Genomic DNA, 14,770 nt, shown 5'->3' on the forward strand with positions numbered 1-14,770 from the left:
ACATTTCTAATTGACATATGACTCATTGAGGGGTTTTTTTAAAAGGTGCTTGCATTGGTATGATTAACAAGTCTGGGTTATAAATGAGATATTTTATTTCGGATGATTTGCACTAGTGAGATGGACACTTAGTATAAACACTCCTACTTTATAGCTTCTCATCATGCTGCACATTTCTTTTTCTATATGAAGAAAAGTGACTTGATGCAAGATTAAGAGAAAAAAGACAGATTTTAGCCAATGTATATGAGTGAGAGATGTTAGAATTTGAATTTTTTTTTTTAAATTCATTGTCCACATGTGGGTTAAATAAAAGGAGGATTAATAAGTAGATGCGATTCCATGAAACTCAAAATTTGTTTTTGAATTAAAACGGTTAAAAAATAGAATGAAGATCATTATCAATTTAGTTTGGAATCCTTATCTTTCACTAATAGGGTTACTTATAAATAGTAGGCTCATTGACGAGTTCAACAATCTTTTCTCCAAAGGTTTGAGCTTCTTCATCTCTCTTTTATTTTCTCCTAATCAAGTTTTTGTTGGTGTTCATTTACACTTAGAATTTGGAGACTGGAATAATAAAAAACTCTAGTAGTTTCTTTGAAGAAGGAAGTTACCAACATTAGAGATTATAATTCAAGTTACAAATTAAGATCTTCCATGTATAGATATTTATTTGGACTATAGTTTTATTCTTTTCTTAAGCTATCTTTATTCCTACATTCAAGGCCCTGTGTCCCTAGTGCTATAAGGTCTTTTTTGTTTAGGTCATGTGCATAGTTGTCTTCGATGAGTATAGGTTTTGAATTTAGGGATAGTGTTTCGGTTTTTCTTTAGAGTGATGTCATAATTTTAGGTCTAGGATTATTCATTTAAAAGGAGAGTTTATTTAGGATCCTAGGATCAACTTCATGTTTATCATTTGATTGATTCTCTAATTATCGTTTTTGATAAAGGTTTGAGTGGTATCAAAATAGTTAATTTTCAGTTAAAAGTCTGGTTTTCTATTTTCTATCCTTTCAATCACTTGAATTCTTTATCAAAACTTAGTAACAAAGTAAAAAAGGAATTTGATATAATGCCAAACACATAAGGTTAAATGTTGTATCGTTGTCTATGAAATCTTCTTAAGTTTAATTTTTGTATGAAGTTACTATTCAAGTAAATTATGAAAATCATGCCCATTCATTTTGTATTTTGAAAACTCATGTTTGGTTTAGTTCAAAAATTAAAATTTCTTAAAGTGAAAAGGCTACCTTAATTGTGTAGTAAATTGTATTTTTAAACTAAGAGTCAAAGCCATCATTTGTAATAGTACGAATTACCCATAAGTTGAATAGACCCCTGCATGGAATAGGATAATATCTTATGTTTGAAAGGTGGTTTTCGACAATTAAGGATCATAACTCCACATTAAGTACTATAATTAAAAAAAGACTAAAAAAAACCTATGTTATGTCGCTGAAGGAATATTGTCTTTGTGCTTGAATGATCAATGAATTGTTATGTTATAAAAAATTGGTCAAACTACAATTCAATCGAATGAGTTAGTATAATGTAATGGATCCGACATGATTTAAACGGAGGACTTGAGCTAGTTAAATGATTCATTTTAGTTCAATAGCAAGTTGGTCACTTATGCAATAGTTTTAGTTATTTGATTTTATAATTATCATATCCCTTTCACTCTTGAAATGCTCTGACTTCAAGTTCACAATTAATCTAATTGTTTGGATAATTTAGTGAAGTGGTTATATGATTGAGATCAATTGTTTATGAATTGCCCATGATTTTTATGATTACCATAATTGCTTGAGTATTAGTGAGATGAAAGCTTGCAATTTGAGTATTGGTCATTCATGTATGTGTAATAATATGTTTCTTAGTGGTGCATAGTGTTTTTGGACACTTTTTTAAGAGCCCAATGCATAGCTCAAGCATTTGGATCACTAGAGCGGCTGCTTGAAAATTGAAGAGTGTTTATTTGTAAATTTTCTAGTTGTTTTCAAATATAATTCCATATTCTTTCATGCATTTTTTTTTTCATTTTTTCTATCAGATGTCCTTCCATCAAATTTATTGGAGAGTTTTTCCTTTTTCATTTTTAATCTTAGGTGGTGTTTGTTTTTTGATTGAATAGAAAAAGTCAAAATATTTATTTTTTTCTATTTAGCTAAAAGTAATATGTTAATATCAACCGATATATATTAACATGTTCACTTTGGCTTATACTAAACCTATTAAAAACAAATTCACTTTACTTATACGGGTTGATATTAACATGTTCACTTTCTACATCTCCCTTATCAACCGTACCAGATCAGCTTGGGTTTTTGCCATGTTCTAGAAATACACATTCTATCCCTCTTCTCATCATATCTAGTTCTAAAGAGCAGCTGCCAAATTTATCAACTGTGTCTTCATTAGGCTCTTATCGATACAGCCCATATGATTCTGGATATTATAGGGTCTTATGGCGACCCCTCATGCTTTGGGAGTCTTTTGTTCCTTATCCAATCATAAGCTTCGTGCTAGATGCTAGCCAGTTTTGACTTTTAGCATGACCTATCAATGCTTGCAATTGGCTTCCATTGACGATAGCTCCTAGTCCAAGCCTGTGAGCCACACGCAAGGACAGTTGGTTGACCTTGTTTTGATTGTTGAGGAGGTAGAAATACAAGATATCAAAGGGCTTATTGCATGTGGACCCTATCCCGTAGTGGCATTGAGCGCTAGCTCTCTCATTTTGATCAATTTTATTTATATGAAAGCGGTTGTTTATTTATTAATTTGAAAATTTGATTCTCATTGTTTTGACTTGTAGCCCTCATTTATTTTATTTAATTTAAGGGCAAACAAATTAAATAAGAAATAAAAACATATAGCGATCCTTCACGATGGCTAATGACTCTAAAACAAAAGTTGATAGACGATGAATTGAGGACGAATTCGGGTGTCAGGTGACCTACTGAGAAGATATGAGGGAACTTGCTAAGCCCAAAATTCAATAAGCTCTAATAAGTAAATGGAGACAACTTTAGAAATGAATTAATAGATTGATAAATACATGCCAAAAAAATATTATTTTTCCTCTTAAGTAAAAGAAAAAGAATATATAAACAATTAAATAAAGATAATAAAAAATAATATATAGAAGAAAAAGAAAATGTCTTACTCTCACTCAAATTAAATTCATCTCGTACATACTGATCTTCATTTATTTCTTCCATCTCTCACAACTTCAACCTATCATTTTCTTTACGTATGAAATATAATTTAAACAAAAACCATTAGACCGAATGAAATTAACGAGATGATCGAAGGCAATCCTCTAAGAACAGATTAAACAAGAAGGAAATCAACAGCAGCCGTGGTTGCCATCAGAAGCTAATACCCAGACACCGAGATCCCATAAGCAGAACTGGGTGCTGGTGCTGTGGTGGTGGAGGGGGAGGGGGCCGGTGCAGGAGACGCCCACTCTTCCAGCACAGTGATGGCAAGCTTCTGTCCGTAGTTGGCACAATGGTCGTTTACACCGCAAATATACCACTTCCTTCCAGGGGTGGCCAGTGTAATCACATCATTTCCAGTGGTAAGAGCTTCATTTGGTGGTGGTATAGTGCAGTTCGTGAAGACGGTACCATTCACTTTGAAGACATTGTGCCGCCCCGCCGTGTATTTGAAGACTGAATGTATGAGAATTGATAACAGGACTTTTAGCAGCTTGAATCAAAAGAAACTACAAAAGGAAAATAAAGTGACAGTTTAAGGCTAAAGCCACATTACCTAGTTCATCGCCAACCCGAAATACTTTGTCCTTGGCCCAAGCTTCGTAGTCGAAATTAATGGTCCAACCTTGATCATCCCCAACAGTAAACTCAGTTGCCATGGCCACAGCGGGAAGAACAATTGCGAAGACTGCAAGGGCAATATTCAACAGTTTAGACGCCATTGCAGCTGATTAAAGTTGAGGAGTACTGTAATTCAATGGTTTCTTGGATTGTTGATGTTCATCCTAGGCTCTAAAGGGTCTATTTATAGTTAATGTTTAGACCAGAATATTGTTGAAAGCGTCTAAAACATGAAGAACGGGATGGGTCTGCAGGCCACAAAGCGTTGCCGCGGAAAAAGCTTTGGTTAGTGCGCAATTATTCCATGACTAATTAATATTATTGTATGACAATTGTAAAGCCATAATTCTCTTGGCCGTTTTCTTCGGTCCAGACATACACACTCGAGCATTGAATGGTCAATGTTTAGCTTTAAAAGCACAAATTGAAGTTCCCTGGAAAAGTGAATCTTGGGGCCGGCTTTGTGGCTAGGTGGACATGCACAACGACAAAGTGCTGTTGTGCCAAGCCCAACTCAATTTTCATCACCCTAGCCTAAGTTGATGCATGGGTTTTCGTATTGGGCTTGTGGTAACCCTAAGGTCCAACCTATCAGGGTTGAGGAGCGTTTTTTTGTTCTTAGCTCAGTTTTTTGTGCCCATTATCATGGGCTACAGCTGGCCCTGTCTTTGGCCTAATATATCAGTTCGAGTAAAAGTAGATTACAGGGCAATAGTACAGAAGAGTTTCCACCAGTCCTCTTTCTAGGGTTTTAAACTTCATCATTCTCTTGCAATCTCCGTCTTATTCTTTCTTCATGCTTAAGGAAGGACTATAGTGATGAGATTTGTTCCTATTTCTTTCTAGTTGTGGGCTTATCCTTGTATTAATTGAAAGCTTATATTCTTGATCACGGTATTACCTAGGATATCTTAAATTAATAACTTTTAGACTTATTTCTGATTGATTAAATTAAGTTTATTTTCCCGTTTTGATTGATCAAGTGCATTTTGATAACAATCGTGAATATTCAGTCACACATGGAAAATCACTTATAGAGATTGTCTCAATGCTAAACATATGGAAAACCACTAACTAGTCAACTGATTGCAGTAAAATTTCACTAAATATAAAATACTAGTACACAATTTTATAAAATTGATTGGTGTGGAATATTTTTTTTATTATTATAAAAATTAGTTAATTAAATTGTTTCATTTTTTTTTTCTTTTTGAACATTTATAAAATACAAATGTAAGTTTGGCTTTTCACTAAAAATTTATAATTTGATACCATCCCTACCTAATAGTCCTTAGGACGGTACGTGGACTTAGCAAATAAGAGAAATAAATAAGTAGTGAGGTTTGAACTTATAACCTTTGATAAAATAATATACTTTGATTGAAGAGAATTGAAATAACATAGGATCTCATGTTAACATTTAAGCATGCATTTAATAGCAAAAATTCATCCAGTTACCTTGGTTCATGCCATGGGAAGCCATTTCTTCTTCCTCTGATATCCAATAAGCTGCTTTCCGGGTGCGTGATGGTCCGAGAATGAGGGATCAATGAGCTCTTCCCTTGCCTCCCAAAATTCAGTCCAAAGTGCAAGTGTGTGTGTGTTTGTCGGGAGTGCTCTCCAAAGAGAAGAAAAAAGAGTGCTCTCCAAAATGCACACACATCTATATATATATATATATATATATTACACATTACACACTTTATTTGGACGACTTGACTTAATGGGTCAGTCAAGTGAATTAGGGTGAGCCCATAAAAAATCAAGCAACAATATGTGTCCAGTCCCATTATGGACCATAATGCAAAAAATAAATTAACACTGATTTATGATATTATCAAATTGATTATGTAAGTCCACACATAAAAATTCCAACATTGATATCATATTAAATTTGTCAATTAAAGCTTTGTTAGGTACAAGGATTAAAATATCAAAAAATACAGAAATATTGATGGTTGAATTTGACGAAAATATCAGATCAAAATTTGAATGAAAAGTATCAATAGAATAGAAGTAAATCAAAACTTATAGAAATATCGATAAAACTACAAGAAATGATAAAACAATGAAAGTTCTTTTTTAAAGACCATATTACCAATATTGAACTTTGGATAATGATATATAATACTTGAAAACACATTTAATATTAAATAAATTATTTATCTAGTTTATACATATTTAAAGACATAAAAGAAATTATGACATATAACATTATTTTTGTTTAAAAATATTTATCATTTTATTTATAAATTTATGCTTCATTTATATTTGATAATTATAATGAGATAGAAAAAAAATTATTAAAAGGATTTTTCAAATTTTATATTTTAAATAATCAATTTATTCAAATATAATTTAAAAACAAAATAATTAAAATTAGTTTATTTACTAAATTAAACTTATTATAATTTAATTTTAATTTTAGTTACCTTATTGGTAGTTGAAACAATATTATATATAGAATTTTGGGTCAAGTCAGCCTTTGATCCAAATAAAATATTAGCTTAATTTGATCTTCTTTTGAAACTATTGTTCAAATTTGTAATTTTGGTTTTATTTTTTTGTTTTTTGTTTTTTAATTTCCATGAAACTGTAATTTGAAAGTAAGGTTTCAATATAAATTTATAGACACAATTTTAATACTAAAACCATATTTTGAAACCTTATTTTCGAAATGTGATTTTAAATTTATACTGAAACCACATTTTCAAAATATAGTTTCAATTTTTTTTATTTAATAAAAGATAAAGGATGAAAGAGAAAGAGGTCATTTTGAACAAAAGTTTCAAATGAGGGTCAAAATGCATATTTGTTTGGCCAATGGGGTTGTTTTTAACCCAAACTCTCATATATATAAACATACACAAGTTGTGTGTACTTTTTTCGCCACTTCTAGGCATTACTAATACAATCTCTCATTTACTTATATATATATATATATATATATATATATATATATATATAAAATCTATACATACTCAAGGATGAAAATATCAATAAATATAGATATATTGATACTTGAATCTTACAGATATATTGAAAATTATATCTGTGGATATTTTGACAAAAATATCAATGAACTGAAAATTGTTCAAAATTCATAAAAATGATTGGAAAAACTTAAAAAAAAATGATAAAATAAATAAGAATACACACGTTAAAGTTATTTTGTAAGTGTAATTGATATAGGTATGTATTATTATTATTTTTAATTAACTTATTTATTTATTATTGTTTTATTGCTTTCTATTTGTGTATATCAATTGGGGAATTGGTGGAACTCCTACATAAAAATCACTTTTCAAAAACCTTCTTTTGATCAACTTATTCAATTTATTTCACACTTGAAAATAAAATTAGATTTGACCTATTTATGATGTTTTTTAGTGATTGTATGATATTTTAGACATTTTGAATATGAATTTAGAACTTTGTTTGAATTAAAAAGCAATTCTAAAATAGAAGATATAAATGAGTCTTTTAGGGATTCTGTTTTCACCTGATTTTGGACATTCAAAATATTTTTGTAAAAATAAATTATTAGGTGACCTTGTAAATTTTATTTGATATTCTTACTTGATTCTAGACTTCTTGAAATTGACTTCACACACATAAAATATTGAAAATAGTTTCCCTAATCAAAAGAGATATTTTTTTTCCTTGTTGCATTCATTGTACTTCCCTAATTTTGAACAGAAGAGTTGTTTGATTGTTTTTAAATTGATCTGTGTGCCTTCTGATCACCTTGTCTTTATTTTTCTTGTAAAGTAGACATTCTAAACATGTTGCGTGATTTTTTTTGTATGATTTTGTGGCACTTCTATGTTAGTTAAAAAAAATCAGTTTATGCATACTATTGAATTTTGTCCTGGTCTAGACCTTTAGAGATGTTTTTGTAAACTGGAATCAATCAAAGCTTTGCTAAATTGCTTGGCCTTTTGGTTGATAATCTAGACATATAGAAGAGGCCTCCAAATTTTTTTGTAATTAAAATCCACTTCTAGATAATTTTTTAGGATTTATTCTTTAAAGGTTCTTGTTGTGATTGCATGTTGGGATTTTTATACAATGTTTAACTTACCTTTTAACTTGGAGTTAATTGATATGTCTTTACTTGATCTTGGCTTTGGTATTGTAATATAGACATAATGAGGATGTCATATGATTCCTCCCATGTTGAAATGATGTCTTGAGATATTTGTTTAGGATTTTTCAAGTGAGTGAAACTGCTCTACCCATTTACTGCATGTTTTTGTCTTAGCTACTTTGATACTTATGGCTACCTAAAGTATTAGTTTAAATTTAATAATGAGCTTATATGTATGTCTTAAGTGATAGATGATATTCCTTTGGAATCTTGCCTTTTTTTAGCTGTACAAATGTTATATATATTAGTGTTTTTTTTTATCATAGTTATTTATTATCATGAATTGTTCTAACCCTATTTCATCACGTGTAAGCACACCATAAGTTATGCATACTATCCATGTATGTCTCTCATGCCTTTTATCCCTATAATTATGCAAATATGCAAACTTTGAGTATGCAAATTCAGATATATGTTGTTGGTTTGTATGCTTTGTTTGTTACTTGATTATTTGAATGGGATGAATTGCATGTTGTGTGCTATATTTGTTAATCTAACTTCAATATTTTTATGAAAGCACTTTGGGATGTAGCTCAGGTACGCCAATCCCTTCTTCCTACATGAGTGTTTCTTGTGGAATGATTGTTTGGTTATGAATATTATGTTGTTTACTCTTAAGCTTGATCACCTTTGCTTCCTTTGCACAATCAATCAATCAATTAATTGTCATACTTCCCTGAACCTAGCCAATAGAGACCTTTTTAGGGCTTAGAGGGGTGTTACCTTTTAAGGTATCTTTCCAATAGGTAACTTGATCCCTGAACCTAGACTCGAGTTTTTCAAATACACGTTTTTTCAAAAGTTTAAGGAGACATTTTTTTTAGGGTTTTAGTTTCTTATTTTATTTTCCCTTAAATAAAATAATAAAAATAAGTGGCGAATTCAGTTTTTTATAAATTACAATTTTTCACCCAACACAAACGAGTCTTGCCGATTGAGTGGGGACGCATGTGAAAAATATGGGTCCACAGTATGGTTAATGATGAAAATATCAGTTAATACAGATATATCAATATTTGGATTTTAAGGATACAAAATATGAATTTTGGAAGTGCACACTTAGAATTAGGATAATAAATATTTGGTTTCATTCAATGAGAACAATTTATACATATTATATGGCAATAGTACTTTAGTACCAAAATGAATATCACCGTGGTTTCATCGCATTATTAGACAAAGGGATCCCATTTTGTTGAAAGGATTGATAGTATTGATTGTGAGTTTGAACATGTCATGCATAAATTTATGATATTAATAATAATATGTATAACTTGAAAATATATTTAATATTAAAACTATAATCTATTTAATTCAAATCTATTTAATGATGTAAAATAAATTATGATACATGTATATTTTTTTTAATATTTATATTATTTATATTTAATTATCATATAAATGATATAAAAAAAAGACTTACTAAGAAAATTATAATGATGGTTGGTAATCAATTAAATTAAATTTAAAATAAAATAATTATAATTAATTTGCATATTAAAATATTCTTTAATATTAAAATTATAATCTATTTAATATAGTAATGTTTGTCTGTATACAACAAAGTGCAAAGTTGGCCCAACGACTGCCAAGGGTTCAATTTAAACTTTTTAACTTTGGTTCGAGTTGGCCAAGTAAGATGGCAAGAGGAGCTTGAAAATATTGATAGAAATATTGGAAATTTTTTGGAAATATCGTCGATATATCGGCCGATGATAATCAGTGATCGATTGCATATTTACCCCTCCCTTTCGTCGATGTGCATACTTGATGGTTAAAGTGCCCATGACTCCATTCCTACCTTTTTAAAACACCTCAATTCCTTGCTTAGTGCCCCACCAATTGAAAAGTTTGTGATAAAATCGTTGGTCTGTCTTTCCTTATCATATTTGGTATCCGTGGAGCCCGATAACTAATATTGCAGCAAACCCCATTGAAACTTTAATCCTTGCTTAGATCATTATGGTCAATACTATATATTAAGCTAGGCTACAAAGTTACAATGCCATATTTGGCATTTCATCACATAATGAAACTTTATTGTTCCACATGAATTTGATTCATAAAATTTTCCATTTAAAAAAAGTTCAGGATCACTTTAGTCAATCATAAAGCCGTAGATGTTCTTTATCAACCATGGGAACTCAGGTGGAGTCGTTAATTAAAAGTTTGACATTGCTTGCTTCTTGCTAAATGTTCTAAGAGACTCCCAACATAATCAGCCTAGGTTAAGGTCATGTAAATTGAGTTCGGAATGGGACTTTTGTTGTTCCACTTTCTAGTTGTGTAAGAATGGCCTAGTGTCCAAGCCGGCCAGAATAACTTCTTCAAGGGACTTCCATTTGTGGTACTTTCGAAGTTAAACGTAATCATTATTTAATTTATTCCTAAAACACACTAGTGATTGCTCAGAAAAATTATCATTCGATATTTGTGTATATATGTGTAGGCCAAAGGAAACCGCCAAAACATACATGTTTTTATAATTGTCATACAACATTAGGCATGGCTTAACTGCTTACCAACCAAAGTTTTCTCCGGCAACACCCCGTGGCCGGCGATCCGGCCTGTTCCTCATTCTTTTTTTTTTTTTCTTTTTTTTAAGGCTTTCAATGAGATTCTACAGGTCAAAACATTTCGCTATAAATAAACTTTTAATTTAGACCCCAAGATGAAAATCACCGGTTCAAGTAACCATTGAAGCTGATCATTAGAAGAAACTTGGTGACTACTCAACTTCAATAAGCTCCAATGGCTTCTAAGCGGTTTGTTGGCACCATAGCAATCTTAGCATTTGTTCTTCCAGCTGTGGCCATGGCAACAGAGTTTACTGTTGGAGATGACCAAGGATGGACCATCAATTTCGACTATGAAGCCTGGTCCAAAGACAAAGTATTTCAAGTTGGAGATGAACTATGTAATGTAGCTCAAGCCTTAAGCTAAGCTAGGAATTCATGTTCCTTTTATCACTTCCTTTGATTCAAGATGCTAAAATTATTACGGTTGATTCTTATACATGCAGTCTTCAAATACAGGGCGGGACGGCACTGTCTTCAAAGTGAATGGTACGACCTTCACTAACTACACTATGCCACCAGCAAATGAAGCTCTTACCACTGGAAATGATGTAATTACACTGGCCATCCCTGGAAGGAAGTGGTACATTTGTGGTGTAAACAACCATTGCGCCAACTATGGACAGAAGCTTGCCATCACTGTATTGGAAGCGTCGGCATCTCCTGCACCGGCCCCCTCCATCCCCACAGCACTAGCATCTAGCTCTGCTCATGGGATCTTTGGGTCCGGGTAGCATCTTCAGATGGCAGCCATGGTTGCTGTTGCATTCCTAGCTGTTTGACCTGTTTTTACTCCAAAAGAACCTTAGATCACCTAGTCTTAAGAAATTTATTATGTTTTATGGTTTTTTTATTCAATTATTTTTTGTATGAGTGAAAGAAAATTGTATGTTGGAAATATGAAAGATGGAAGAGAGAAATGAAGATGAATCTATTGTGAAATGAATTTAGTCACAATCTCACATTTTATAATGCTATTATTCTATTATAATTTCAAACTTCAAATATATATGCTTACTTGAGTTTCAAATTTTGTGTCTTTAACTTGAACTTGCCGGTATACAATTCAAATTTGTGTCTTGAACTAGTAATCTTTAGAGCAGAATTACCAACCTAAACTAATACATTAGTATTACTAATTAGAATAAATTACAAAAACCACTCATGTGATTCACTCTTACCTTAATTTTGTCTCTGAATTTTTTTTTTTCCAGGTAATGTCAACCTTAAAATATGCTCAAATGTCAAATAAGTTTTTCTATTAATTTTTTTAAAAAAATAATGGATGGAGAAACCCCTATGACAAGTAGTATACAAATTAAACATATCCAAACATATCATATACAAACTCACGTTAATGTTTATATGCTTGTCACATGGGTTTCTTCATCCATTTTTTTTTTTTTTTTATGAAAAATCTTAAGGAAAGAGCTTATTTGATATTTAAGCATAGTTTAAGAGTGATTTTCATTACAAAACAAAATTTAAGGGTTAAATTGAGAGATGGGTAAAAGTATAAGGCTGGTTTTATAATTTACTATAATAATTACTCAAGATTGCTATTTTATAAGACTTTATATAGTTGTGTTCTAAGTAATTGTGAGTGGTATTCATGTTTCTTTTATTATATTAGAGGCAAGTGCCTAGTTTTTCCTAAGCTTTTGCAGTGTCTTGTATATTTGTGTGTAGGAATGAAGTCAGAGGGAAAGCGTGTGTTGAAAAGTATTGTTTAAAGCACAAAATGATCCACATATGAAGATTTACTCACCTCACTTGGCAAGTTTAGGCAGCAAATGGACCACATTCAACGTAGCAAACTCACCTAAACTACACCTAGGGTAGAGTAGGGGTGGGGTAAAGTACCCCAACACCTATTATGTTTCCTTAGAATTTCTCAAAACCTATATTTTTTTGTTCAAATAATTTTCAACAATAAATAAAAATCATATAAATACAAGTCACATGCAAAAATGCTTCAATACTCTCCAACACAAATTTATAAAAACAAATTCTTTCTTCATATATTTCTAATTACTTGATATCTTTATCAAATTGAGCATAAAATTATTTAAGAATATCCAAAAGATAATTACACCAATTTCAACTCATATTTCATCCATTCAACATACATGCTCCAATAATATATGATATCAATAATTGGAAATAAATCAAAAATTAGAATGAGAGAATGAGAGACAATGACACCAGATTTTAGGTGGAAAATCTCTTAAGAAATAAAAGTCCATGGGTATACAAGTGATCGAAAATATCCACTATGAAGAACAAAAACTGAATAATACAAGGTTTTATTTAACTCAGGCCACCAATCTTTTCCGAACCACTTAATTAATACCTTTCTATTTTAACTTCACACCTTCTTTCGAAGCACACTTGAAGTCCACACCAAACTCAATATTGGTATCTTCTTGAATCCACACAAGAAGAAAATGAGTTTTTGGAAGTATTAAGTAGTATATTTGAATGTCCTATTTATTTATTCTCGATAAATAACAAGTATGAAGCCAAATTTCAATTCCTAACTTCTAATTTCATATCAGCCTAAAATTTTGAATTTTCATAGTTTATCATAGATTTGAACTTTATTAGCCAAAGGACATCTTTAAATCCACAAAGTGGGTGGAAAATATGTTCTTCTTACCGTTCTCAAGCTATGATTATTTATTTATTTTAAATATTTTTAAAATATGAAGACCTTTTCAATAAAAATTATCACTTGAAACCCATCTCTTAAAAAAAAATGAATTTACTTTAAATTACTAAGCATGTGACCATTGATCTTGTATTTTTGTTCTACATAAAAAATAAAATCTTTTTTATACAAAACTCATAACATGGATTTCATCAGGCATAAAATTACTGCAGTTTTAGAAATGTTTTTTTTAATTTAATTTTTTTATTTTTTTACTTTTTTATTTTTATCAGAGAATGATATTTTAAAAAATAAAAACCACGGTACTTGTGCAGAATGATCTTTCAAGTTAAATGATTTACTATGAAGCAAGCAAAGCAATGCACGACCAGAATTTCTAAGTGCCTGCCTGTGTCTTGTCTATCACTTTTTTTTTTATTGAAACATATGCTAATAAATTTGCATGTAGACATTACAAATATACTAGTGTTTGACTCTTGTTCTTAATTTCCTGATGTAGGTAGAGATGCCAAGGAGGCATACATTCAAACTACTCCACTGGTCTCAAATATGTATTGAAACAGCATTATGAAAATCCAATTTCCTTTTTTTTAAAAGAACAATAAAAAGTAAAGGATGAAAGAGAAAGAGAAAGAGATTATTTTGAACAAAAGTTTAAAAAGAAAAGCTAAAATGCAAATTAGTTTGGTGAAAAAGGTTGTTTATAACCCAAAAATGGTTGAAAAATTGGTGATGAAATCACTGGACTTTCTTGCCTTGTCGTATTTGTATTGAAGGAATTTGATACCCGATGTTTGAAGGCATTACATTGAAACTTTAATCCTTGGTTAGATCATGATGTCCAATACTATATACTAAGCTAGGGTACAAAGTTACAATGTCATATTTAGCATTTCATCACATAATGAAGCTTCAAAATATTGTTCCACATGAATTTGATTCATAAAATTTTCCATTTAAATAAAGTCGTAGATGCTCATTATCAACCATGGAAACTCAGGTGGAGTCGTTGATTAAAATTTCGATATTGCTAGCTTGCTAAATGTTCTAAGAGACTCCCAATATAATCAGCCCAGGTTAAGGTCACGTAAATTGAGTTTGAATTGGGACTTTTGTTGTTTCACTTTCTAGTTGTGTAAGTATGGCCTAGTGTCCAAGCCGGCCAGAATAACTTCTTCAAAAGACTTCCATTTGTACTACTTTCAAAGTTAATCACTATTTAATTCATACCTAAAACACACTAGTGATTGCTCAAAGAAATTATGATTCAATATTTGTGTATATATGTCTAGGCCAAAGGAAACCATCAAAAGAAATATGTTTTTATAATTGTCATACAACATTAGCATGTGGTGTAAACGACCATTGCGCCAACTATGGACAGAAGCTTGTCATCACTGTATTGGAAGAGTCGGTGTCTCCTGCACCGGCCCCCTCCAATCCCACAACACCAGCACCCAACTCTGCTGATGGGATCTCTGGGTCTGGTTATCAACTTCTGATGGCAGCCATGGTTGCTCTT

The 14,770-nt window shown here is 31.1% G+C and overlaps 1 protein-coding gene and 1 pseudogene across 1 annotated transcript; one reads left to right on the forward strand and one right to left on the reverse strand.

Moving 5' to 3' along the window:
- Window positions 1–3,149: 3,149 nt before the first annotated feature.
- LOC104881280 (blue copper protein 1a-like) lies at window positions 3,150–3,991 on the reverse strand. The gene is made up of 2 exons (XM_010660879.2): window positions 3,787–3,991; window positions 3,150–3,686 (listed from the first exon to the last, which is right to left on the reverse strand). Exons 1-2 carry the CDS (start codon window positions 3,950–3,952, stop codon window positions 3,388–3,390), a joined length of 465 nt encoding a protein of 154 aa, XP_010659181.1. The 5' UTR covers window positions 3,953–3,991; the 3' UTR covers window positions 3,150–3,387.
- A 6,761-nt stretch (window positions 3,992–10,752) lies between these two features.
- LOC104881292 (blue copper protein 1a-like) lies at window positions 10,753–11,311 on the forward strand (annotated as a pseudogene).
- Window positions 11,312–14,770: the final 3,459 nt, after the last annotated feature.

The sequence above is a fragment of the Vitis vinifera genome, chromosome 13 (assembly GCF_030704535.1).
Source record: "Vitis vinifera cultivar Pinot Noir 40024 chromosome 13, ASM3070453v1".
Classification (NCBI taxonomy): domain Eukaryota; kingdom Viridiplantae; phylum Streptophyta; class Magnoliopsida; order Vitales; family Vitaceae; genus Vitis; species Vitis vinifera.